The sequence below is a fragment of the Neofelis nebulosa genome, chromosome 17 (assembly GCF_028018385.1).
Source record: "Neofelis nebulosa isolate mNeoNeb1 chromosome 17, mNeoNeb1.pri, whole genome shotgun sequence".
NCBI classification, from domain to species: domain Eukaryota; kingdom Metazoa; phylum Chordata; class Mammalia; order Carnivora; family Felidae; genus Neofelis; species Neofelis nebulosa.
Window position 1 is genome coordinate 60,116,865 of NC_080798.1, and position 27,150 is coordinate 60,144,014.

At 48.1% G+C, this 27,150-nt stretch overlaps 2 protein-coding genes across 4 annotated transcripts in view; one reads left to right on the forward strand and one right to left on the reverse strand.

The window, feature by feature from the left end:
- The window catches only part of FBXO31 (F-box protein 31), a 46,824-nt gene extending 38,870 nt beyond the window's left edge, over window positions 1-7,954 (reverse strand). For 2 of the 3 annotated variants that reach the window (XM_058709156.1, XM_058709154.1), the window contains exon 1: window positions 7,566-7,954. In XM_058709156.1, coding sequence (XP_058565139.1) covers window positions 7,566-7,914 — 349 coding nt within the window. In that variant the 5' untranslated portion in view covers window positions 7,915-7,954. The remainder of the gene's footprint in view (window positions 1-7,565) is intronic. The other variant, XM_058709155.1, reaches the window with a different exon arrangement.
- A 5,840-nt stretch (window positions 7,955-13,794) lies between these two features.
- MAP1LC3B (microtubule associated protein 1 light chain 3 beta) lies at window positions 13,795-26,871 on the forward strand. The gene is made up of 4 exons (XM_058709161.1): window positions 13,795-13,996; window positions 20,415-20,470; window positions 24,087-24,193; window positions 25,067-26,871. The coding sequence occupies exons 1-4, from the start codon at window positions 13,957-13,959 to the stop codon at window positions 25,239-25,241; spliced, it is 378 nt and encodes a 125-aa protein (XP_058565144.1). The 5' UTR covers window positions 13,795-13,956; the 3' UTR covers window positions 25,242-26,871.
- The last annotated feature ends 279 nt before the right edge of the window (window positions 26,872-27,150 follow it).

The window sequence follows — 27,150 nt, forward strand, 5'->3', positions numbered from 1 at the left end:
CTGCTCTGTGCCAGTATCCAGGGCCACCTCTCCAACGACAGACCACTGACCTGAAACCCATGTGTTCTCCAGTGCCCCGCTTCGCTTAGCTATTACTGTAACTGCATGAAATGCCTTTTTCTCTCTCTCTCTCTCTCTGTCTTTTTAATAATGTAGCAGATCTGGAAAAACTCTGCAGCCAGCTCATCTTAGGATGGTAAGACTGTAAAACCCAAAACATGGACACAGCCCACAGGTGTCTCTTATTCAACATCTGGACTATTCGGGACGCTTAAACAAACACTTCCCCAGGACAGCTGACACCGCCTATGACTCATGTGACTTGTTCTCAACCAGTTCAGTCCATGTAAAGGTAAGCGATCTCAGTGCCAACGGGCTAAGGACTCTGACCCCAGTCCGCCTCCCACGACAGGCACCCACCTGCTGGCCAAGTGACACCCACTCCTGGGAATGCCCATCTGTCACCCTCAGACACCCACACTCCCTGCCCCGCCGCCCACAGATGAGACCAGGAGAGAAGCCCATGAGCCTGACGGGGCAGTCACTGCCACCCCTCCCCGGACCTTGTCTAGTGTTTCTGACACGTCCCTGCCCCTCCACTAATGCTCCACACACAGGCCTGGCCAGCTCAGGTTCCCGAGCCCCTCCATGGACAGTGATGGTGTCGCTGGCAGAGGACGCTGACTCATGAGTTCCAAACCCCGCCAGCCTTGGGGAAAGGGCCTTCTTTGCAGAGGATGCTTGTTCCTCTGCAAAGTCCCAAAGACACCCTTGTGTTTGCAAGCCCTTTCCAGCCAGAAAGACAAAGTCAGAGCCTCACACGTGTTACACACTCATTTTATAAACACAGGGCAACAGTAAAAATGGCAGTGCCTGGACTTCTAACAACCAATCGATTCTTTTTGGCAAGGTAACAGTGTCCATCCAATTAAATATGGTCGGGGGACATCTTTATTCGACGCTTTCTGGGTACCAGGTTCACTTTCTAGCTTACTTTTTAAATTTTTTTTTTTAACATTTTTATTTATTTTTGAGACAGGGAGAGACAGGGCATGAACAGGGGAGGGTCAGAGAGAGGGAGATACAGAATCGGAAACACGCTGCAGGTTCTGAGCTGTCAGCACAGAGCCCGACGCGGGGCTCGAACTCACGGACTGTGAGATCAGGACCTGAGCCGAAGTCGGCCGCTTAACCGACTGAGCCACCCAGGCGCCCCTCTAGCTTACTTTTTTAAGGTCAAAAAGACGAAGTCTAAAAAATGTTCCCCTATGATGCACCACTGTCCTATACCCTTTTCTGCTTTGCTAACTAGAAGGCAAAGGTTTCTCTGTAAAGCACCATATGAGATTCAACTTGCAAAAACACAGAGGACTATAGTCCTTTCAATTGGTAAAGCAGGAAGAAAAGATAAAGGTTTTCCCTCAAATTGTGAAATCCCGCTGCATGTACCGGAGGGGGGCTGGCCTCCAGTGCGTTTCTATTACAGGAACAGTTCACTGACCTGCCCATCCCACCACCAAAACTAGTGGGCCAGGATCTGCTTTACAAGTAATCATAAAATATCCCTGAAGCCAGCCTTATAACGTACAGCTTGCCCATTTCACCTCTTCCTAAGATGACCTTCCAATTTTAACCGTATTTAACAAAAGCCATGCTGCTCCTATTTTGCACCAGCATATCAGATAGGACAGAAATAGCATTTTCTTCTGATTGCAAGACCAGAATTAAATATTGGTTTTTAATTTCCCATTTCTGTCAAAAAGATCATACGTTATTGGAAACGGATTATTCCTAATCATGACGGAATCTAAACCCACTTTAGACTTACCACAGATCAAAATATTACCCAAATATCATTCTATGTGTCAAAAAAACTTACCGTCAAGGGAAGAAATGGGCAAATTATACATATACATATAATATAATTATCTTAACTATATGTATTATATATCTATTATATATCTTATTATACCTATATACATAATATATATATCTTAAATTCAAAACCTGACACCAGCAGGTACTGAGCTGAATGAAATGAAATCCTTATGTCTGAATATTTACAGCTCAGTGTGGGAGGGGAAAAACACACGCATTCTAAATTTGCCTTTTGTTATTATTTGATTATTCTGATTAAGAACTAGGGTGTGAATGTGGACCTCTAAATTCACCAACTAAATAGTGAAGTATTAACCAAGAAAAGCCTCGTCAGGGTCAAAGGCAAAATAACGCACTTGGCTTTGCCCTCAGAACTCGGAGAAGTGATGACTTATTTATAGCCCCACACGTAAGTTACTGCAGGAGGCCTGCAGCCTAAGGAGTGATGATGCATCAAAAAGTGTTTACCCTGGCCCTGGTCTGCACCCGCCCTGGAGGCCGGGCTTGGTTTGATCCCGTTCCTGTAAGCCAGCCAGTTGTTATGTGCGAACCCCAAAATTAGGAGCTCAGACTTGGCTTCTCCCAACAACCTTCTTTCACCTGCCCAGAGAAATACCACTAGAAAATATTTGATCCAACGGCTCCAATAAGCAGCAGACTAGAAAAGCCAAAGTTCTATACAAATAACTGATTTATTGCTAGGACACTGGAAATTGTGAACGTCTCACCAAACATTATAGAGAGCTACCTCGTTTTCAGTTCCCGGTGCTACCCCCCGACTTTCCCCCCTTGCAAAATCATCCTATCATTTTAAACATGCAGGCATTGTCTGCACCCTGAAAGTCACTCATGGCCCTAAATCCTGTAAAGCAAGAAAACACAGGTGTATGGTATCCTCTTTCCCACTCCCATTTTTGTGGGTTGTTTTCTGTTCTGGAAAATCCAATCAAAAGATAGAAAGCAAACACATAAACATGCAAAGTCACTAATTAGTCTCACCCACCCAAGACACTAAAAACTGGAGGCACCATTATACTCCTGTCAGGGCTGGACCAGACCTGGAGGTTCCATTCATGAAACCTGAGGGGGCAAGGACAACCCACCTTCTCAGCCAGCCTGAGATCCAGCCTCCTGATCACCAAGGCTGGGAGTACTTTGGTTTTTACCTAAATAGACCTGGCACTTTGGCCTTATGAACACTCACCTTAACCAAATGTCTAGCTCAGGAAAGAAGAACTTCGGGAATTAAGAGAAGTGAAATCAGGCCTGTCTCATACATGACTATTCTTATACGTGTATATGTATTTCAAACACAATTAGACTAACGCTATGACACATCTAGGTATACCATATAGGATTGCCAACAGTCCAATGTTTGACATAAATGAGCTTGCAATTCAAGCTACCAGAATGAACTACTGAAATCAAAGACCCAGCTGCCAACCATCTTCATAACCTTGAGATGAAAATCATTACTTAAACCCAAAATTCATGAATTTGATTAACATGTAACTTTCACAAAAGTCATTATAAATGAAGTTAAATTGCAAATGACTATAGACTACACGAAAATGTTTTACAATATAGTAAACAGAAATCGATCCAGGTGAAATAAATTAAACCCACAAAATAGTAAGAAAATAATAGGGGAGAAAATGGGCAAAAAGGATAGGCAAACAAGAGAAATCCAAACTGCCAATAATTATTTTTTTTTTTTTTAATTTTTTTTTCAACGTTTTTTATTTATTTTTGGGACAGAGAGAGACAGAGCATGAACGGGGGAGGGGCAGAGAGAGAGGGAGACACAGAATTGGAAACAGGCTCCAGGCTCCGAGCCATCAGCCCAGAGCCTGACGCGGGGCTCGAACTCACGGACCGCGAGATCGTGACCTGGCTGAAGTCGGACGCTTAACCGACTGCGCCACCCAGGCGCCCCTAAATGTTCATCCTTTTTGGTTATCAGGCACATGCAAATTAAAATAAATAAAAATGCATTGTTCAGGGGTGCCTGGGTGGCTCAGTTAGTTACACACCCAACTTCTGATCTTGGCTCAGGTCATGATCTTACAGTCGCGAGACTGAGCCCCACAGGGGCTCTGCACTGACCGTGCAGAGCCTGTTTGGGATTCTCTCCTCTCCCCCCCCCCCCCCCCTCTCTCTCTCTCTCTTTGCCCCTCACCAGCTCACACGCTCTGTCTCAAAATAAATAAATAAACTTTTAAAAAATGGATCTTTCAGATTAGAAAGAATTTGGCAGATACTGGATTAAATGGGGTAACTTAAAATAGCTGGACCAGAAATGACTGCAACTTTGTAATGATGCATAATGAACATTTGTATTTCATCTTTTGTGACCTAACCTGTTCATGCTCTAGTGACAGGTGTGAAAGCAGCTAAATCAAGCCCAGAAATAACTGGGCAGTACCTAGCAAAAGTGCAAATCGCACACCCCACCGCCCCAGCAACACTACTTCTGCGTGTATGTTATCTGCATTCAAGGAAACGTATTGTTCACTGTATGCTATACGTAATAAAAGAAAGAAATAAAAATAAGAGAAGCGACAAAGTGTGGTCTCTCCAAATGATGAACCACCACACAGCATTTAAAAAGAGTGAACCAAAATTAAATGTATTCACATGGACAGAACTTAAAAACAGAAGTTCACAAGGGGAAAAAAAGCAGATGTACGATACTCACAGATGATATATTTCTTTCTTTTTTTTTTTTTTTAACGTTTACTTATTTTTGAGACACAGAGAGACAGAGCATGAACGGGGGAGGGGCAGAGAGAGAGGGAGACACAGAATCGGAAACAGGCTCCAGGCTCTGAGCCGTCTGCCCAGAGCCTGACGCAGGGCTCGAACTCACGGACCGCGAGATCGTGACCTGAGCCGAAGTCGGACGCTTAACCGACTGAGCCACCCAGGCGCCCCCAGATGATATATTTCTAAAAACTAAACCACCACAAATGTTACATTTGGGGACAATGTCCTAGCATACGCTATATACAGATGTATATGTCCTATATACACTAGTAAAGTAAGCCTATGACAGTGGCTGCTTCTTGGAGTAGCAAAGGGCAGTGCTGACCAGAAGGGACGACTTCGAGTATCAGCTGAGATGTTTTCTGTTAAAAAAGGTCAAGAGGTGCCTGGGTGGTTCAATCCCTTGGGTTGATCATCTGACTCATGGTTTCGGCTCAGGTCAGGATCTCACAGTTCCTGAGATCAAGCCCCACGTCTGGCTCTGTGCTGATGGTATGGAGGCTGCTTGGGATTCTGTCTCCCTCTCTATCTGCCCCTCCTCTGCTCTCTCTCAAAATAACTAAATAAATAAACATTTAAACAATCAAAAAAAAAAATTACAAAGGTAGAGGAATCAAAAACAAATATAACAAAAGAATTAACACTTATTGGGGGTGACTAGGAATATGCCTGTTTTTCCATTTTATTTATTTATTTATTTTTTGAGACAGAGAGAGACAGAGCGTGAGCAGGGGAAGGGGAGAGGGAGACACAGAATCCGAAGCAGGCTCCAGGCTCTGAGCTGTCAGCACAGAGCCCGATGCAGGGCTTGAACCCACAGACTGTGAGATCATGACCTGAGCCGAAGTCGGACGCTCAACCGACTGAGCCACCCGGGCACCCCCTGTTTTACCATTTTTATCTTTTTTTTTTTTTTTTAATTTCTCAAAATGAGAACTTTCCCAGTTAGCCTTCCTTCTACCACATGGTCTGCTGTCCCAGGAAAGCTGAACTGAGAAGCGCCCCAGCAGGGAGGGACTGCATAGTCCTCTCTCTGTCCCAACTACCTTCTACAACCGTATCAGGACTTCCTGTATTTCCATTAGCGACTCTACAATCCACCCTGAACTCTATCCTCAGTGAGTTTTACTCTGTGGCATACCTTTGAGTTTTTGATTACACAAAAGTCTTCGCTACTCTCTGTTTCTAGAGTTGAGCTAGCCACATTACAATTCCCCAGAGACAAACCCATCGGAAAGCACCACACTGGTTTGGCTGACGGATGGACAAACTTCTCAAAGCACAATGGAACACCTGTGACCAATCTGGGTCTTACAGGTGAACAAAAAGCAAAACAAATGAAAAGACAGAGTTCAGAGAGAAAGAGAAAGGGGAACTTTCTTTGCCTCTACTTTAAAATGTCAAAGGAAATGCACTTGCCACATATAAGACAAAAGGTGAATACTGCTAATACTTGGAGAGTTCTTACAAATTTGTTCTTACAAAAATAGACTGTCTTAAGAGACAAAAACAAAAACACACAAATAAGGAATCACAAGACATGAAATGCAATGGCCAAGAGGCCCCATAATAGAACATTACCATTTAGGGGGTGAGAGTTTCACATGCATCATCTCATTTAACCCTCAACGTGACCCTAAGGGAGCAGCATTTCCCAAATACCTGGGAAGGCAAAGCAGCATGTCCAAGATCTCACGGCATATAAATAGAGCCTGAACCGCTGAGTAAAAATCCAGAGCCCTGACCACTGAACATTACCGCAGAGATATGACTGACTGACCCCCTTGTTGGGGGGAGGGGTGGGGGTGGAATCTGGGGAAAGCGGTCTTCTCAGGCACCCTCTGGGGTGGGAGGGGGTGCAAATTCCAACGGCTGGGCAGTGGGTGTCTATGTGCCATCAGTGTGTGCACTCCACTACCCACAAACGTGCTGCGAGGACGTGCACCCTAACAAGACAATCGCAGAGGTCCTAGAAGACACATGGACATATAAATTGCTACAGTATCTGCTTAAAAGCAGCCCTGACAAGCACTGTTTATGACCAGGAAAAACTGCAAACTCAGAAGTCGACCGGTAAGGGACTAACTAGTCTGTGGCATATGCACGCAGAGACATACCACGAAGCTTTTTCTATAGTAAACTGTCTCTAGAAGAATATACATGGTACGACCCCATCTAAGTAAAAATGTGTACAGGACTCTACATGTGCATACGGAGAGACGTTTTCCAAAATTGTAAGAATGGGTTATCTTTGATGGCAGGGATCTCTGATGATTTTTAATTTCTTCCTCCTGCCATTCTGCATTGTCTGGATTTTTTTCTCACCTATCCTTCTTACCAAAACATGACACCTCACTGAACACCTGGCATTTGTCAACGTTCAAACGTTGTCCAGAGACTCTGGAACTCTGGATTAAGTAAACCCTTCCTCCTGGGATTTGTTACAAAACTATTCGCCACCGTCATTACTGCCACCAGCATCCAAGAGAGGGAACTCAACCCTCGCTCCACCTGCCCCTCCACAGACCCGCCCCTAAGGAGACCCCTCCACACTCCCCGGCTCGGGCTGCTTCCCCAACCGTTCGACTTCACCCCCTTCGCTCTGCTCAGCTCCGCCCCCCGAGGCCTGGGGACCGAGGCCGATGCCCACATGCGTCAGCTTACTCCCTGGCCTGAACCCAGCCCCAACCCCAGCACAGTCAACCGTCCTGTCCCTGAGGCCGGGGGACCCGTCCACCCCCGCTCAGGGCCCCCAGGGCGGGTAGAGCGCGGCTCCGCGGCCCTGCGGGGACTCCACCTCTCCCAGACTCCGCGCCCCGGCAGTGTGGGAGACAGCCCCGGAGTCACCGCCCCCCGCCCGGCCGGGACCCTCCCCCGGGGGGACCCCCGCCCGCCAGGACCCCCGCCCCCGGCGCGCTCACCCTCCCGGCAGCGCCTTCTCCAGATGGTGTCGGTGTGCAGGATGCGCCGGAACTTGGTGCAGACCTGGGCCAGGCTGGGCAGGTCGGTGCCGGGCAGCGAGGCGAAGATCTCCACCAGCAGCTCCGGCGGCAGCTCCAGCAGAGAGCAGCGCGGGGGCGGCGAGGGGCCCGCGCCCCGGCCGCCCCCCGCCCCGGCCAGCGCCGCCGCGCCCGCCTCGATGCGCTCCTCCTCGGGGTCCGTGTCCGGCTCGCTGTCGGCCGCCGCGGTCTCAGCCGGGCCCCGGCGCTGCTGGCGTCGCCGGCATCCCCGCGACGGGCCCACGCCGCAGAGGCGAGCGCACACCGCCATGCCGGCGCGAGGGACGGCCGCGGCGCCGCCGCCGCCCGTGCGCACGCGCTGCCGGTCGGCCGGGCCCCGCCCCCGGGAGCACGACGGGCCCCGCCCCCGCGCCGCCCGACCCCGCCCACCGAGCGGTGAGCGATTCAGGCCCCCGCGGCCCTGCCGGGACCTGACGCCACCGGGTCCCAGGTCCCGCGCCCGGACCGGGCACGGGAAAACAATGCCACTTAACATCGGGCGATGGTAGCCGCGTCCCGACTGAGGACGTGCTCGAGGACCCAACTCGCCACCTCCAGAGTATGGGCTCACGCCCTCCCCACTGCGCTAACAGGGGTGGCGGCGCCGTGGAATGTCGGCAACTGCGAGGAAGGCCGGAGGACCCCCCCAAGATGTTCGAGGACTCCCCCGGAGGTCCCCATCCAGAACCCCCCAAGACAGCCTGAGGACCCCCCCGGAGGTTACCCTCAGAACCCAAGACGGCCCGAGGTCCCCGGGAGGTTCCCCAGACCCATGAGAACCCCCCAAGACGGCCCTGAGGACCCCACCCCCACCGCCGTGGACGGCCCCAGGGACCCTCCAGAATCCCCACAACACACACCACCATGACTCCAAGAATTACCCCAGGACAGGGCCCAGGGCGGCCTGAGGCCTGATTAGGTGGCCAGGGGGATCGGTGCAAACTTGTCTAGCGCCGCAAACCGCCCACGTAAACCAAATAGAACCCGATTGTGCCAATCAGCCTCCTTTCTTTTATCTAAAAATTGACATTCACTCATTTCTTCCTTTATTGCAATGAAAGGGAAAATCATGCTAGCTGCTGAATCAAACACCGACTCCTGCATTGTCCAAACCGGTCTTGTGGTTCCGCCCTTAGTTACCTTGTTTACAGTGCTCCAGGGCACGTGTGTTCTAGAAGGCGGGGCCCAACTGGACAGAATAGGCAAAGCCTTCCCGTGACAGTGGCTTACCTTAAATAGCTCACAACAACAAGAAACTGTAGTTATTAGTTGTTTCCAGAGTCAGGCCCCGGGGGTGTGGGTGTGGTTACAGGAACCTCTCTATAACAAAGCTGCGAACCCTGCTGGGACTGCCCAGGGTCTTAAGGGACGCCAAGAATCCCCTGGCCACCCCACTGTTTATGGGGGAGCTTGAGGTCTTGCTAGTCAGATAGAAAACTAATGACCCTGCCAGTTTCCACAATTCCTGACTGTTCACTATCACCTCTGTAGAGCAGTCTCAAGGCCAGAAACAGGGCTGCCTCCCCTGGTCCCTGGAATCTGATAATAGAGGAAGTGCATCTTCTAACAAAAATAACTAAACAGTAAGTCATGGTTCAAAGCATGGAACATGGTTCAAACCATGGTTCAAAGCATGGTTCAAACCTGCAACTGAAAAACAACACCCAACTGGCCTTTCCATCTAGACTGCTTTTCAGACCAGTCTCCACGCTGGCATCACAACTCTATTCCTTCAGATAGTAACACATGAGCCAAAGCAGACTCACTGTGGCACTCACCTATGTAAAGGTATTTAAGGGCCCCAATGATTCCTTACCACACCATGCCTAAATCCCGGTCTGGCCTTGCGGCCTGTGCCCACACCCAGCTCTTAGAGGGAGCCCTCTGATAATTCAAAGCTCACCAGCCCAGTTAACATCTCTGACTTTGCTCAAGCTGTCTCCTCTGCCAGGAAGACCCATCTCTTCTGTCTGTGCCATTAAAGAGCCAACCCCCCCCCCAAACTTGTCCCCAAATGGCATCTCCTAGGAAGGAGCACCATCACATTGTTTTATCATAAACACTTGCTTCCTTTTGTACCAATCTCTTAGATGTATCCCTTGTCGTGTGATATATACACCAACACACATCATCACGCAATGAATGTTTACTAAATGTTTCTTGAATGAAAAAATAAAAAACTGGCTACAAGACTAAAAAGAAACAGGAACCACACAGATTTAGAGAAACCTGGTGGGTCACCATTATGATCCAAGGTAGGAAGTATTTCAGCAAGCAGAAATACGTGATAAACTTTTGCAGAATGCCTGACTAGCCTACGTGCTATGTTTGGCATGGCTCCATAGCTTCTAAGGCATAATCTTTGCCACTGTTACATTTAGTGTTGTTGTTGTTTTTTTTTTTTTTTCTAAATCTATCAACCCCTTCCCATAGGCAATTTTCTCCTAGAGGAGCTTAGAGTTGTACTAACGTACAAAATAATTTTGTTAAATTCCCATCTTTAGAAGAATGGTGCAACTATTCTGTTTAGAGTGTGGATTCGGTAACTGGACAGTTAGGAAGGCCTAGCTATATCCGTGTATCCTTGAGGGCAGGACTAACAGAAGGTCGTATACGATAAGCCACCCAAACATGTGCAAGGACCGAAGTGCTAACCAGAATAGAAAGAAACATTTGGCTATGGGAGCTTGGGTAACCCCTGTTGGCAGAAAGGAACCCAAGAGGAAAGGCTGTGGATAGCAGATAACTATTACACATTGAACAGGAAAAGTTTTGTATGTCGTGAACACTTTCATCATCCCTTATACAGAAATGTATCCCATACAAAGAACACTAAGGAGGACATGTTCATATCAAAATGAGAAAAAAAAACAGATAAAATAGATCATTTGTTTTAACACTGGGATGAGACTATAGTAATGAGTTCTTTGTTATAGAGAACTGATACATCTAAGGAGATAAGTAGATTACAGAGCAGGATTATTGTTTTCATTGGTTGCCCCAGGGGGAGCCTGGGTGTCTCAGTCAGTTAAGCTTCGGACTTTGGCTCAGGTCATGGTATCACTGCTTATAAGTTCGAGCCCTGCATTTGGCTCTGTGCTGACAGCTCAGAGCCTGGGGCCTAATTTTGAATTCTGTGTCTCCCTCTCTCTCTCCCCCCCCTCCCCCGCTCACACTCTGTCTCTCTCTCTCTCTCTCAAAAATAAATAAACATTAAAAAAAATGGTTGGCCCAGAAGTCCTAGAAAGTAGTATTTCTTGGACCTAAATAAACTGTTAGCTTTACCCCCGCTGGTTCTCACAATCCAGATTTGAAAATGGAATCTTACTCCCCTGCTCAGAAGAAACAAAGTGATAGAAAGGGGAAATATTCAAAGGCCAAACAAAAGGTTCAGTTTAAAATAAGAGGGCGCATAGACTCTCAACAGATGCCTCCCTTAAAAGTCCCATATATGGGCAAAAGCTGGAAAAACAGCAATCCTTCAGAATTTACGAATAATCAAACAAAAAACCCGTGGAGCGCCGAATCAGCTGTCCATGGCCCTTTCAGAAATAATGTTAGATCATGAGCGTGATTTATGATGGCTTTCCTGCATGCACTCGCTGGCTGATTTCTGAAGTTGTCTGTCACAGACAGCTTCCCGGGAAGAGGAAGCACGCTGCACGCGGTGCCTCTGGCGGCTGCTGACAGCAGCTCCCGGGAGCCAGCGAAGACACTCCTACACACTGCGATCCACTGAGGGTCAACTCCAAAATCCTCCCGACTAAATCCTTTCTGAGAATAGCTCCTGGGCTTCTCTTGAGCAATACTTGTTTGTTTACTTGTTCTAAAGAGCAAAGAGATGACCCGGGAATGATAGGACAACTGGCCAATGAGTGCCCAGACATCCTCCAGGCCGGAGTATCTCTTCCAATCAGAAAGAGGAGAGGCGGGCCGGGCCGGGCAGGCCTGAGGTGCTGAACAACTTCTCGGTGTGACTCGTCCTCCATGTTGTGTGTGGCAAAAACAAGGTCTCCTACCCTGCGGTTAATGTTTCATGCCTCATTTAACAGATTCTTAGAAATAGCCGGACGGCATGACTTACAGCCACGTTACATCACTAATGCTGGGGGCATCATGTTCAATTTTTTAGCGGTGACCTTATTTCCTCCACGATTATGGTCATTTCATGTTATAGAAAAAGGAATAGGGTCGGAGTTATTTAAAACTGACACCATCTGGCTTGCTAGAATAATTCTATAATTTAAAAGCACCATGAGATTCCTGGAGAAAGCATTGAATAAATTTAAATGAAACATGTGTTCTAGTTTTTCCATAATTTATTTGGATTATTTTAAGAAACGGTGATATTTATATTATTCTTTTAAAAAATAAATCATACTATGATTATATTACCTAGCATAATATAATTCATGAATATTAACTTACCACTCGGAAAATGGTCACTACATCAAACTTTTAAACTGCAATCTGAGGGCACATGAAATTTTTCACATATACTCAAGCACACTTGTTTTCTAAAGTTACACTAGGTTACATTATCTGTATGTTAAAATAAATCAGTAAATTTTAGATATGATTTAATATTAATTATATGAATATGGTATTCTTACACGGAGACGATGCTTATGAGACACCTTTCCGTGCCCACTGCCGTGGATGATTTTCTGAGGCACACGTAGCGAGATGTGGTTTTAGCTGCAAGTAGGAATTCAAGGTTAGGGAGGACTTAGGCAGTCACTGTAAATGTGGACTTCAGTACTTGAAAATCACAAAGTGATCCTGAAGCATCAGTAGCTGGGCCCTTGAAGTCTATCCCTGTGGCTGCAAACTCAAGGCCTGGGGTAATTTGGTAAAGCTTTACGGATGCCTAAGGGACTAGGGAAATATGAAACTCTCCTTCCCTTCCCCCACCTCCATATGCCAGATATTGATTTTTTTTTCCCTCTTGCATTTGGGAACAGTTGTCCAGCAAGAGAACAAAAAGTCCATTTCTTACAAAATAGCAATTAAGCCAAGAAAGCAACTCACCAGTCAATATTTAAAAAAAAAAAAAAAGAAAAGAAAAAAACATTCAGGAAAAGCAGCATATAGTCCACACACTCTTTTAAGACTTCAACCCCGATCACTACGCTTTTGGCAGTAGGTAGGTACATAACAAACGCTTACCGGATTTCTTTCTCCATTTTTCACAGAATAAATACAAAGCAGCCAAGATAGTACACTTGGAGCTTGAAGCCTTCCTTTGGAACTTTGGAAACCAGATAGAATGTTTAAGTGGTGTTTATTCAGAGGTTTTTCAAGGTAAAGGACTGTGACAAAGGAGAAAAAACCTGGGGCAGAAAGCGACGCATGCACAAATGCCCTGTTGTCTAGTAAACAGCAGCGGGAATGAAGAGCTACACCTAACATCGTTGTCCTGAGCTTGGGAAAGAACTATACAAGGATCTGCGCCATGTTTGGCTTTTCTGAAAGGAAAGCAATCCCAGCTATATTAAGACCACATCGAGGAACAGATTTTAGTATGTTTTATGCGTTTGCATAGTAACGCATGTAGCACAGTCCACTCCCCCAAACGCGCCCTTGAGAAAGGCTTCCCCAAACTCAAACAGGAGAGAAGCCCGGAGATGCGGGAAGCGTTCAAAGTACGAGATGCCCACTGCAGCGCTGTGCGCACCGGTGCACGTCCCGCAGGCGTGGGCACGCGCGGGCAACCCGCGCCCCGCCGGCCCTCACCCCGCGCCCGGCGCCCTCAGCAGTCACTGCGCGTTCACGCAGGGCTCGCGGGGGCGCGCGGCGGCGCGGGGGACCCTTCCTCCCCCGGGCCAGTTCCCTAAGCGCTCGACACCGACAGGTGCCTGATCTGGACCCCAGACCCGTGGCGCAGCGGCGAGTGCACGGAGCGACTGCATTTTCGGGTCAGAACTTTGTCAGAGACGCGGCACCAAGCGAGGCGGGCTCAGTCGGAGAAGCTGGGCCCCGCGGGACTTCGGCGCGGGAGACGCTCTGACGCGGGGGCTACGGGGCCAAGACGCGCGCCCCCTCCCGCGAGCGCGCGCCCGGACCTCCACACCCCGCCCGGCACGCGCGCCTGCGCACGGAGGGCTTTCCGCTGCGCGCGCCGCCCCGCTTCCGCCACGCCCGCCATGGCGGCTACGGCGGCCGGCCCTGGCCCCGCCCCCTGGGACGCCGCACCGGTCACCTGACGCGGCTGCGGCCTGAAGAGACACAAGGGAAGTCGCTGTCGCCACAGTCGGAGTCTCCGCCGCCGCCGTCTGGAACAGCCGGGACCCTCCGCCTCGCCTCCCGCGCCATGCCGTCGGAGAAGACCTTCAAGCAGCGCCGCACCTTCGGTGGGTGCCGCGGCTGGGGGCCGGGCCCGCGGAGGGGCTGAGACCGGGAGCGTGGGGACCCAGGGCGACCAGAGTCGGCGGCGGGGGCTGACGGAGGGGTCGGCCGGGGGCTGAGGGGGGTCCGGGCCGGTGCCCGGGGGCTGACAGCGGGGCCGGGGCTCGGGGGCTGAGGGGGTCGGACCCAGGAGGGCCGACGGAGGGTCGGGGGCTGGTGCAGGTCTGAGGGAGGCCGAGGAGGGCCGGGGCCTGAGAGGCGTCGGGACCTGGAGAGCTGAGGGGGACGGCGCCTGGAGGGCCGACGGAGGGCCGGGGCCCGGGGGCTGACGTCGGGCCGAGGCGGCCCCGGGCCCGCCAGGGGGCTGAGGCGGGGACCCCGGGCGGCCAGAGTCGGCGGCGGCCGAGGCGGGAGCTGGCGGAGGGGCCGAGGGAAGGCCGAGGAGGGCCGGGGGCCGGGGGGCGTCGGGGCTGGCCGGGGGCTGGGGGGAGGGACACCGGGCGGGACGCGCCGGCGCGGAGCTGCTGAATCACCTCTTGGCCCTTCGCGGCGGCGGCGGCGGCCCGGCCGCGGGCACCGCTGTGCAGCAGCCCTCCGGTGCGGGGCGGGGGGGTGGGGGGGGGGTGGAGGGGAGGGGTCGCCGCCCCGAGTGTCAAGTGTCATGCCCGCGGGGGCGGCCGGCCCGGAGGCCCGTCTGCGACAGGTCCTTTGAAGGGGTGGCGTTAGCGTGCGAGTGAATCTCGTCCAGGTGAGGCCGGATCCCACGTGGTCGCTTACAAACGTCGGGTTCCCCTCGACGGAGGTGCTGTGGGCCGCGGAGGGCCCCGGAGGCGGGCGGCGGAGACCGGGCGTGGCGGCGCGTCCTGACCCGGTTCGCGGCGGGAGAGGGGGCCAGCGGCTCGCGGCCCCGCGGCAATGGGGTCGCGGAACCGACGGGTGCTCCCCGAGGCCAGCACATCCCGCGCGGACGACGCGGCCCCCCGGCCGTGTGTTCGTGGGGCTGTTGGCAGCGGCCGCGCGGGCAGAGGGGGCCGCCGCGGGGCTCGTGCGTGTGCCCCGCGAGCCCCCTGCGCGCGGGCCTCCTCCTCCGCAGGGTCTGCCCTCCGTGGAGGGCCCGCAGCTCCCCGGGAGGCGAGCGGCGCGCCTGGGTCTGTGGCTGTCGTTACGGACAGTCGTGAGCTCCTGCCCCTGCGAAGCCGCGCTCCGCGCTCGGGGAAGCGCCCGCCGGGCCGTGGCTCCGTCTGCAGAGGCGGCGTGACCGTTAGCAGGACTTAGACGTGCCTTTCCCGGCGCGGATTTTCTCGCTCACGACCTTCGCGAGCTCTTCTGCAGCCCCGAGAGCAGCGTTGGAAGCAGGTTCCCTCTAGTATCGGGCTTCCGTCCACACCGACTCTTGCATTTATTTTGAAGCTAACGGCGGGGGGGGGGGGGGGGGGGCGGGGAGGGGGCTGGCTGGCCGACGCAGTGGATAGAGCGGTGTGGGTCTCGATCTTGGGGTCGTAGGTTCAACCCCCCCCCCCCCCACGTTGGGCGTAGAGCTGGCTTCAAAAAGAAAAAAAGTTAACTGGGGACATTGGTGTGGGAAAGATGCTTATTTTCCCATAGCTGAAACTATAGTTACTTTCCTTTTGCTTCGAGTATTTTTAGGTTACTCTAGAAAAATCTGAACAAGAGTAGGTGGTAAGAGTAAGGAAAGTGAGATTAATGTGTTCTGATGAATTAGAGGGAATTCACCTGGAATCTGGCCCCTTTTTAAAAGATCCCTTTAGGAGTCGTTTTCGCAGAAAAATATCGAGTGCCATTTAGCGGCTACTGCCTTTCCTGGCTCCGGGGCTGACAATTTTCACTTGATTTGTAGCCCAGTAAATGAGAGACGTTAAATCTTCGGTGAGAACCTCTTCACACACTCCCACCAGCCCCAGCGAGCTCGAGCAGTTCTCTCTCTTTCCACGTGAGTGAGTTCAGGCTAATTCAGAGCTGAATAGAGCGCCGCCGATACCCTCTACCAGGATGCAGAGGGTTGAAGTGGACCCTCAGGTTCATCCAGAACAACCCCTTCCTTTTGTAGCTGAAGAAACTGGGTGGGGCCCACAGAGGTGACGATCGTGATCCGCCTAGTGGCAGCGTCTGGACTTGCACTCTGTCTTCCGCCCTGTGTTTTCCGTCCTCCCGGAGGCCGCCGTCGTTTCCAGTACAGGAGATGGGCCAACACGGAGTCGAAAGGCATAGGGTGCCTTTGCACACAGGTGGAAGCGTGAGCTTCCAGAATTGTATTTGAGCGAAAAATTCTGGATTTGGTCTTCTCAGATGTAAAAGTTTTCCTTTAGCCCCTGGGGTTGCCCCAGTTTATTTAATGACACTGTTCTGCGATTCAGCGGTGAGCAGGCTTAAGCTTCTCCGTTAATAGCGGAAAGGTTTGCATGTCTCCGGGGACGTGTATGTGTTGGTCTAGAATAACTACTCTAAAAGGCAGACCTGTAGAGCAAGGTATATGGCAAAACGCAGGCAGCACTCCATGAACTGAAGCTGTACCAGTCGTTGAGGGATTGAATATCTATCACACTTACGATTTATAGACAGATTGGGGGCAATATTTATTATGCTTCCATTTCACTCAATGAAATAGTTTTATTTCAAATGCCTTCAGTCGTCCCAAAGCAACTTTGCAAATACGCTGGTCAACTAAGACACTTCGGACTCCTATTCTCCGTTTTTGTTTGTTTGCAAGGCTTACAAGGGTCTTAGAAGCAGGAGGAAAGGAATCTGGGGAAGTATACCTGGATATGCATTTGGAGGAGTATTTATTTCCATTTTACAACTTTAATTTGTTTATTATCATTTTCTGTGTACAAGCCTGAGCCCTGGGGGAATACAAAGATGACTAGAGGCAGCTCCCTGACTGCCGGGGGTACTCTGTTGAAGACAAATGATAAACAGATCACTACAACATTAAAAAAATACTTGAGTAAAAGAATTGCTCTTGGTAATGTTTTTGTTAAATCTACTGTTGGTCTCGGAAAATAGCTGTCCGCTTAAAAGAGTGAGGCACAGGCATGTCCCATATTTGCTGTGTTACTCCAGCTCACCCCTGCGTTTTCACTGCAACTGCTCAAGACACTTAAGACATTTCTAGGAGACTTTAACACTATGTGTTTCTTTTTCTTTTTTTAAGTTTATTTTTGAGAGAGAATCTCAAGCAGGCTTCACACTGTTAGCATGGAGCCCGGTGTGGGGCTCGAGCTCACAAACCGTGAGATCGTGACCTGAGCCGACACCACGAGTTGGGAGCTTAACCACCTGAGCCCCCCAGTTCCCCAGTACTAAGTGTTTTCACCTTAAGGAAGTCACTCACCTTCATACTTTGATTTTCCCACCTTTAGTAAAAAGAATCATTTTTGTCGTTTGGGCCATATTTTGGGGCTAAATCAAGATAAAGAAACTTCTGATACTACAGTATAAAAATTCTGATTTCTGACTTTAAAGTTTCATATTTAGAGCCTATTTTTATTGTATTTTTTTCCTTTTCCACTTGCCAAAACAAACCTGTTTCCTTGTATTGAAAAAAAAAAAATCTCCCCCTTCTGTCTGAATGTTTCCAATTAAACTTTTACGTGTATTAGGATAAGTCTTTAAATGTGAAACATATTCCGGGGTAAATTAAAGAATTCTCATTCATTTGCTAGAGTGAATTAATTGTGATTTCCTCTAACCTCTGGAAGAATCTTCTCTGACAGAATGGAGGTTTTTGTCGTGAAGAGGGTTGATGGCTAAGTCTATATGGTAGCGCACCTTTTCCTGGGGTAAGACAGACAGGGACAGGGCTCGAAGCTGAGAGAGGCATTGAAGGGGAATCAGAAATAGAGGAGGATTTAAAAGATGATACCAGGGAGAAAATCCTTGTCCTGTGTCTCCTCTACTCTCACTATTCTAATCACTGCTTCACTTTGGACCCTGGAGGTGTGGCTTTTCCACACATCGAACTGAATTCAGCTGGCTGTCCTAAAATTAAAAAAAAAAAAAAAAATTGTTTTACAGTCATCTCTATACACAAAGTGGGTTTCTTTCTTTTTTTAAGTTTATTTATTTTGAGAGAGAGAGAGAACATGAGCAGGGGAGGAGGGGCAGGGAGAAGGGGGAGGGAGAGAATCCCAAGCAGGCTCCACGCCGTCAGCACGGGGCTCGATTTCACAAACCACGAGATCATGACCTGAGCAGAGATCAAGAATAGTGCTCAACCACCTGAGCCACTCAAGCAGCCCTATACCCAGTGTGGGGTTTGAACTCAAGATCAGGAGTCGGATGCTCAACTGATTGGTGGCTGTCCTACAGTTTAACTCAGTACTAACTCTTCACCTGGTGATAGCTTCAGATCCAACATGTTGATAAGAGTTAAGTCCCAAAATATTGCCCCTCCCCACCACGCCCAAAGACTAATTCCAAGTGCAGCTTGTTAATCTGTGCTTCTGACCACTGGCTGGAAATCAGAGGTTCCCATAACCGCCCCCCACCCACCGTGTTTAATTAAATTGCTGGAGTGGCTTGCAGGAAAGCTGTTTATTTACTAGATTACTGGATTATTACAAAGGATATTAAAGTACACAAAAGAACAGCCTCATGAAAAGTACTGGGGTGAGTTCTGGAAGAGTCCTGAGTGCAGGAGCTTTTGTCCCCGGGGAGTTTGGTATTCTCCCAGCACCCGGAAGTTCTGAGCCCCATCCTTTTGGGTATTTACGGAGATTTAATTACATGGGCCTGACTGGTTAAATCATTGGCCATTAATGATTAGTTCATCCTCCTAGCCCCTTTCCCCTCCCTGGTTGTTGGGGTAGGTCTGAAAGTTTCAAACCTAAAGTCACTGTTCTTTCCCCTGGCAGCCAGTCTCCCATCCTTAGGAGCTTTCCAAAAATCACCACATTAACACAAACCTCAGACATGGTTGTTTGGAGTTTGTTATGGAGAAACAAAAGATGCCCTTATCATTATCACTATTCTTGTTTAGAAAATTCCAAGGGTTTTGGACCAGATACGTCAGTCAGAATATTATAGATGGGAACCACTAGGTTAAGCTTACTATTAACAGTACCTAAGAAACAAAACAGGTTAACATAGAGGAAGGGATGGATGAATAAGATAAACAGGCAAATCATAAGAGATTTTTTTTTTTCAACGTTTTTTATTTATTTTTGGGACAGAGAGAGACAGAGCATGAACGGGGGAGGGTCAGAGAGAGGGAGACACAGAATCGGAAACAGGCTCCAGGCTCCGAGCCATCAGCCCAGAGCCTGACGCGGGGCTCGAACTCACGGACCGCGAGATCGTGACCTGGCTGAAGTCGGACGCTTAACCGACTATGCCACCCAGGCGCCCCAAGAGATTTAAATACAGAAAACAAAATGAGGGTTGCTAGAGGGGTGTCAGGTCGGGGTTGGGCTAAATGGGCGATGGGCATTAAGGAGGGTACTTGGGGTGAGCCCTGGGTGTTATATGTAAGTGACAAATCACTAAATTTGCAGTCTTTATAGTAGACGTGTTTATATTTAGTGATTTCTTAGAAGCTGTTTTAGAAATTTTGGGTGGGAAAATAGAAATAGAACCTAAACGTTCATAATTTGAACATGGGAATTATTTCAGTCATTTTAGTAAATTTTTTTGAAATTCAAAAAAAGTTGGTAATAGTGGTATATACATTTATATAGGTCATAGCATCTTTTTTTCAAAGTCACCAGGATTTCTCAGGAAGCCCATGATATTGATCACTTACATAAGTGATTATATTAAGGGGGAGAATAGAGATTGTCAAAAAACTAGTATTCAACAGTAGACTTTGTGCTTTAAACTTTTAGGTAAAGGGAGGGGTGGGCACTGAGTGAAACTGTTTAAAAGTCAAATAGGAAATTCCTTTTACCCTTATCTATTTTGGGCATTTTCTTTCCTTTTAAGGACTATATCATTGAAAAGCAGGAAGTGATAAGGGAACATTGTATTGGAGAGCCTATGGTTGATCATGGATTTCTGTACCAACTTAAACTATGAAAAATGCACAAAAACTGACAGGTGGTGGGAGTCCTTGGAGGAAAGATTGGTAATACCGTGCAGTCTGCTGATTGTATTTGACTGAGCCTGGGGTCCCAAACCCTTGAAACTAGGAATTCTGTACTCTTGGTCTTAGGCTATTCCACCTGCTATAGCCATGTAATTGCATGTTGGTTTACATGGAAGTTGCATTTGGCCTTACATGTCAGTTTACCAGATATGAAATGCCAGTGTTTGGTTCTTCTGAGTTCTAGGAAAGATACCCTTACTGCTCTACTCTGCCACAGCTAGGGAGAGGTGAATTCACATATGGAAACCACCAGTGAAAATGCAGGAAAGAAGCTGCATTGTCACCGTTAATAACGCCTGTGTCTTTTCCTTTCATTGCAGAACAAAGAGTAGAAGATGTCCGACTTATCCGAGAGCAGCATCCTACGAAAATCCCAGTAGGTAGTCTCCAGCATCTGTGTTTCAGTCATTCATAATGTATGCAGACGGGAGCACTGCTTAAGTAGTTTGGTACAACACTGCTGTGTGCAACCATGTGACAGGGGTTTCTACAAAAATCCTGACCAATAGCCCCCAGTGTCAGCTTCATGACCTAGAATTGAGATCACTTAATACAGTTTTTTCATCTAACCCCATTGTTTCCTCCTGAGTCTGAGTTTGGTACCTTAATGTTACACACTTCACAAGTCAAATGTATTTATTTGGGGGAAATGAATAGAGGGGCTAGAACTGGAAGGAAGTATCCACTGTCTGCTAAAGGAAGCTGAGTACTGCGGTTGGAAACTCAGTAGTCCTCGGGATTTAAATGTGACTGCACATTCCAGGATGTCTTTTGACGCCCCAGAGAAGTCTCTTGTATTTGGCTTCTTCGCAGGAAATGGAGGAAAAACACTGCTCTTTCTTGTCACGTGTAGGTAGGTGCCTCAGATGCTTTTTGGTGTGCCCAGGAACCCACATCCTCTGCCCCAGATCCTTTGCTGGCAGACCCTAGAAAAGGTTTCTGCCTGAGGCACAAGGTCTAGTGGGTAAGAGGAACTCCTGGTTTCAGACAGAGGCTGAGTTCAGGCCTTAGGTTCAAGGTTACTTAGTGATTTTGAGCTGGTTACTAAAATTCTGAAAGGTGCTGCTACATCTTTATCTGTAAAATGGGAAGAGAATCCCATCCCATGTAGTTGTTGGGAAGATTTGCGTAATTCTGTGTACGTGGTTGTCACCTCCTACAAATTCTATAGACCCCTGAGAAACTCCACTGTTAAAAGCTCTGTGGCAGCTTTCGTGTTCGGCTTTGTGACATGTGATCTCATGCCAAACTGAGGGGAGAGGAAAGAGCCAGGGAGTTGGGGCTGTAAGGTACACAGAAAAGAGAAGACGGGTCTGCCCAGCAGTTTCCCAACTGTGGGGTCCTACAGTAAAACAGTCTGTTTTCCTTGGCCTGTTTAGAAATTTCAGTCTGTCCTGGTACTTGGTCAACATGTGGCCTGGGGGATTTCTTGAACTGTAAGGTTATCTTCACTTTGAATACCTGCTGTCTTATCTGCTAGCAGGTGCTAGCTGTTGGAAACAAACAGCCCGGTAGTCTGCCAGGGTTTGTTCCACAGCCTCCTTTTGAAACGCAGATATCTGCATATGTTAGCAGTCCTTTCTGCCAGTTGTTTCGGGTTTTTGCAGAAATCACGTGCTTATATTTCCCCGTTCGTGCTTGTGATCCCCTGAACAAGTCTGAGAACCACTGTCACAGGCACCGCTTGTTGAGAATCGGATGGAAGGACCGAAGGCAGAAGCAGCTCCACCGGCAGTCTGGTCTCCACTCCTTGAGGGCGGCTGTGTCCTCCACGCTTCTGCCCACAGTGGCCGCCTAAGTGCAGCACTCAGGAGGGCACTCCTCAGATGCAGCCAGACGCCTTACCCCGTGACTCACACACCTTCTCTCCCAGATTAGAAGGGTACCGGAAAAAGGAAAAAGAAGGGACAAGGAAGCCAGTCATTTGTAGGTGATGGTTCTCGTGGGGATGGCCAGTGCGGGCGAGTCAGGAGCAGCTCGAACAGCTCCTCTCCCCGCAGAGCAGCCTGAGCACCTGAGAGAGAGCAGGAGGTGCCCGAGGCCATCCTGTCCTGTGTCCCCAGGCTGCTGCTGTGTCCTCCTTTAAGGGAAAGGTTCTAAGGTCTTAAGTTTTTCCTCCGGTGCTTCTGCCTCTTCTTGGACCAGGAATTTAAGATTTCTGCCTTGCTTCTGCTCTCTGCTACTAGTCAAACCCAGGCAAGTGTACTCTATCTACTGATTCTTTCCTGTGGATAATGTTGTGAACACACCCTGGGGATAAAAGTTCTAGATCTTACCAAGGAAGGTGATAACAGTTTGATTTGGCCTTACACGGACCTTCACGTGGGCTCCCTTACAGCAGAGCCATATACAGACAAGTCTTCCCCTTTTCTGAAGAAACATTATGTAAAGATTCCCATTCCTGACTCTCAGCTTCTCGTTGTGGCAGGGTATGGCTGTTTTGCTTTTGTAGTGGCGTAGAACTAGGGGAAAAACTGTCTTTCCTCTATGGAAAGGAAGTATGGCAAGGAGCTGATGGATTTATTTCAGTTCATGATGTAAAACTATTGACTTAAATTTTTTTTTTTTTTTAACATTTTTAATTTATTTTTGAGACAGATGGAGCACTAGCCGGAGAGGGGCAGAGAGAGAGAGAGAGAGAGAGAGGGAGACAGAATCCAAAGGAGGCTCCAGACTCTGAGCTGTCGGCACAGAGCCTGGTGCGGGGCTCAAACCCACAAAGATTCTTGACTTTTAAAGCTCATTAAAGAGGGGCACCTGGGTGGCTCAGTCAGTTAAGTGTCCAACTTTAGCTCAGGTCATGACCTCAGTTTATGGGTTCAAACCCCGCGTCGGGCTCTGTGCTGACAGCTTGGAGCCTGTTTCAGAGTCTATGTCTCCCTCTCTCTTTGCCTCTCCCCTGCTCGCGCTCTTTCAAAAACAAACGTTAAAAAAAATTTTTTTAACTCTTTAAAGAAATACAGGGAATATTTTGTCAATATGAAAGAATCTTCAAGTCTTTCTGCACAAAATGTGTTTCCAGAACCAGTGAATCATTGTCTCTACTTGTCAGATATTTACTTAAGACTTTTTCCATGTCAAGTAGAGAAACAGGTCTAGTATGAAAAAAACATGAGTGTATTACCATAACAAAAAACTTCCACACTTCTGGGGCGCCTGGGTGGCTCAGTCGGTTAAGTGTCTGACTCCTATTTCAGCTTGTGTCATGATCTCATGGTTCCTGGGATTGAGCCCTGTGTTGTGTGTGTGGACCCCCAGTGTGGGGCCTGCTTAGGATTCTCTCTCTCTGCCCCTCCCCTGCTCATGAGAGCTCTCTCAAAAGAAAAAGAAAAAAAAAGAAAAAAGGTACGGGGCCCCTGAGTGGCTCAGTTGGTTAAATGTCCGACTTTGGTTAAGGTCATGATCTCACAGTTCATGAGTTTGTGCCCTGAGTCAGGCTCTGTGCAGATGGCTTGGAATCTGGAGCCTGCTTCAGATTCTCTTTCTCTCTCTGTCCCTTCCCTGCTTGTGTTCATTCTCTTTCTCTCTCTCTCTCTGTCTCTCTCTCTCAAAAATAAATAAAAACATTAAAAAAGTTGTTGTAGAAGTACATCTAATTAAAAAAGATCTTACATATTTCAGAGGAAATGGTGGTGGTGTAATTGACAGACAGATTCAGAGCTTTACACTTTAAGCTGGCACCTAGCCTCTGTTCTTAGTATTTTTTTTTTTTCTGACTAGTTAGTATATTTTCATGGTTCCAAGTAAAAAGAATACATAGCTCACCTCGTGGAGGCATCCACTGTGTATTGTGTGTGCCATATTCTGTAAGGGACAGAGTGTAAGCTGATAAATGATCACTCTTCACAAGAGCACTATGAGGAAACTAACAACTGTGCCGTTTCTATTTCAGACCCCGTTTAGGTATGTGCCAGTTACAACATAGGAGGTATTTTGTCTGTTCTTCATAGTTAATGCTGATCTCACAATCTCTTTTCTGGCTATTTTTTTAGGTGATCATAGAACGATACAAGGGTGAGAAGCAACTTCCTGTACTGGACAAAACCAAGTTCCTTGTACCTGATCACGTCAACATGAGTGAGCTCATCAAGATCATAAGGTATATAATCACTTTTTTCTATTTCTTTGGGTAGCTTCTCATTCTTTATCAGACTTAGATAAATCTTTAGTGGTGGTGGTGGTGTTGTGTTTTGCTTCAAATTTTTATCTTAGGTTTGATTAAGATCTCCGCAAGCTCGGGGCGCCTGGGTGGCTTGGTCGGTTAAGCGTCCGACTTCAGCCAGGTCATGATCTCGCGGTCCGTGAGTTCGAGCCCCGCGTCAGGCTCTGGGCTGACGGCTCGGAGCCTGGAGCCTGTTTCCGATTCTGTGTCTCCCTCTCTCTCTGCCCCTCCCCCGTTCATGCTCTGTCTCTCTCTGTCCCAAAAATAAATTAAAAACGTTGGAAAAAAAAAAAAAAATCTCCACAAGCTCAACAAAACCTAAAGACATTTCCTTTCTGAGTTCTTCTCTCTTCCCTGTTGGATCTGTTGTCCTTCTGATTCTTTCATCATAACCATCTAGTATAGATGTTGTCTCTTGATCAGAAAAATTACAAGTTTTGTACAGCGAAATTAGTAAAAGAATGCAGACTTGGTACAATGGTAATATAAACTATATTTTGAAGTATTTCTCATACTAGACACTAATGGCTCTTCAGAGAGCATGCTAGTTTAAGACTGGCCTCAGGAATATAGTAAGAATAATCTATCAAGTATTACCACTAATATATCCTTTGTCAGTGTAATCCTAGGAAATGTCCTGTACTTTATGAGAAGCTTTGAGAGTAATCATCAGTAGGCATACATTTTATTTTGCCAGAAGCAGCATGTACAAAATCTTTGTACTTGTGTGTCAGTGGGGGGTGGGTGAGATTTTCACACATCCCGGGTATTGGTGTTCAGTATCTCTTCACATTATTTTTCTTTCAATAGGAGGCGCTTACAGCTCAACGCTAATCAGGCGTTCTTCCTGTTAGTCAATGGACACAGCATGGTGAGTGTGTCCACGCCGATTTCTGAAGTGTATGAACGTGAGAAGGACGAAGACGGGTTCCTGTATATGGTATATGCCTCTCAGGAGACATTTGGAATCAAAGTGTCTGTGTAAGACTAGAAAAATGCATCTGTTCTAGAATTTTTTTAAGCCCTTACCAAGGAAAAAAAAGGGATATCACCAACTGAGATTGATCCATTCATCCAATCACAGACCATCAAAAACAGTAGTGTTCCTGCCTAGGAGTTGTAGGAAGTTGTTTTGTGCTACAAGCAGAAAAATGGAGCTCCGCATGAGCACGTTCAGCTTTGGAAAAACCATTATTTAACCTAGGCTGTTTTGTTTTCAAATTTAGAGGTTTAAAAATAAAATACTTTGCATTCTCAGTTGCCGATAAAATAGACCTTCACATTATTCTAATGCTCTTTCCCTATGAGGAACTTGCAACATAAGCATCCAGCGAGAAATTCTTTTCTAGGTTCACAGAACCAGCCAACTTTTTGTAGAAGAGTTTCCACTCAACTAGAGAACTCTCTTTAAGAGGATCTTGGAACGCAGAAGTTGTCAAGCATAGCCCCCTTCCCACCCGCCCACATTGGCCATAATAGTGGGCAAAAAGCAGGAAAAATCGAGGTGGATAAGAAAACTCTGAACTGCTGCTCAGGGTTCTCGACTCCTAGTGTAGTGTGCCCCAAGTCCATGCCTGTGCAGTGCCACTGGCGGGGGGGGGGGGGGGGGTTTCGTTTGCTCCTCTAGACAGTAAAGCACCACTGCTCAATAAGAACCTTGAATGATTTAAAATTTTGGTCTAGTTTCTCAAAGGGCCCAGGGAAGAAAAATGTGACATTTCTTCTGGTTTGCATGTTCTCTGAGAGGTCAAACTGCCATCTGCTTTGGTAGAGAAACAAGCTGTTCAAGCAGTTTTGTTCCTTAGGTCAGTGGTAGAAACTACAGAACATGGAAACTAAAGCATTAAAATTCAGATGCACTCCCTCTACCTTTCAGCCTAAAGCTGTAGATGATCCATGTTTTATGTTGTGTGTGGCTGTTATGAAAAAGTTCCCACATTTTTAAGAGTATTTCAGTTGTCACTGTAGGTCAGAACCGTCCTGGTTCCTCTGCTCAAAGTGCATGTCAGTTGTGAAAAAAACAGTAACAAAGGAGACATACACTCTTCGTGGATATTAATGTCAAAAATTAAACATTTTCCGAGTTCAACTAGAACCACCAATGCTTCCTGCTACCTGCATGGGCTCACTATTTACTATTTTTGTGGGAGTAACAGAAAGATCACAGTCACCTTTAGACTGTACGTGTAACGAGCAGGTTACGTTTCACCTTTGTGTATTTAGACGTGTGTGGAATACCCGGACCTGTTAGTGGAAGTTACTTATTAATGGGGGGGGAGGGGGGAGGAATATTGCTGCATATGGGCGCTTGACTCCCCAGCCTTCCGACCATTCCCACTGCATGCATCTGTCCACGTGGCTAACTTTTAATATGTGTATTTTTACATTATGTAAATTCTTAATCAGCCTGTCTTGTTTAGATTGTACACATCATTATACCTGACATTCTTGTAACTCCTGTGTGATAAGATTCCTAGAAGAAATTCAGCTTTTTAAAAAATACCATGTGGGAAGGGCGCGACTTCTACCCCACATTAGTGGGTGGTCACTATAGGATCTCTAAGCCAAGTACATTTTTAATGAACTAAGGTGAATAAAGGCACAACGAAAACCCATCGCCGAGTTCAGTTTAATGGATCGGTATCCGATACCTGCAGTGGTATAGCGTCCGCGCTATCCCGTGCCAGGCGGGGAATTTCCTTCCTAACGGCACCAAGGCTGGTTTCGCTGCAGGGGGGTGGGGGGCCGGGAGTGGGCAGAGGGGTGCCCACCTCTGAAGGGCTCTGCCTTGTCCGAGGCACCTTTCTCACCTCAGTCCAGGTTCTGCCAGCTCGTCTTGTCTTTACCAAACAGGAGTCTCCTGAGAACTAAAAGACCGGCCACAAAGTGTACAG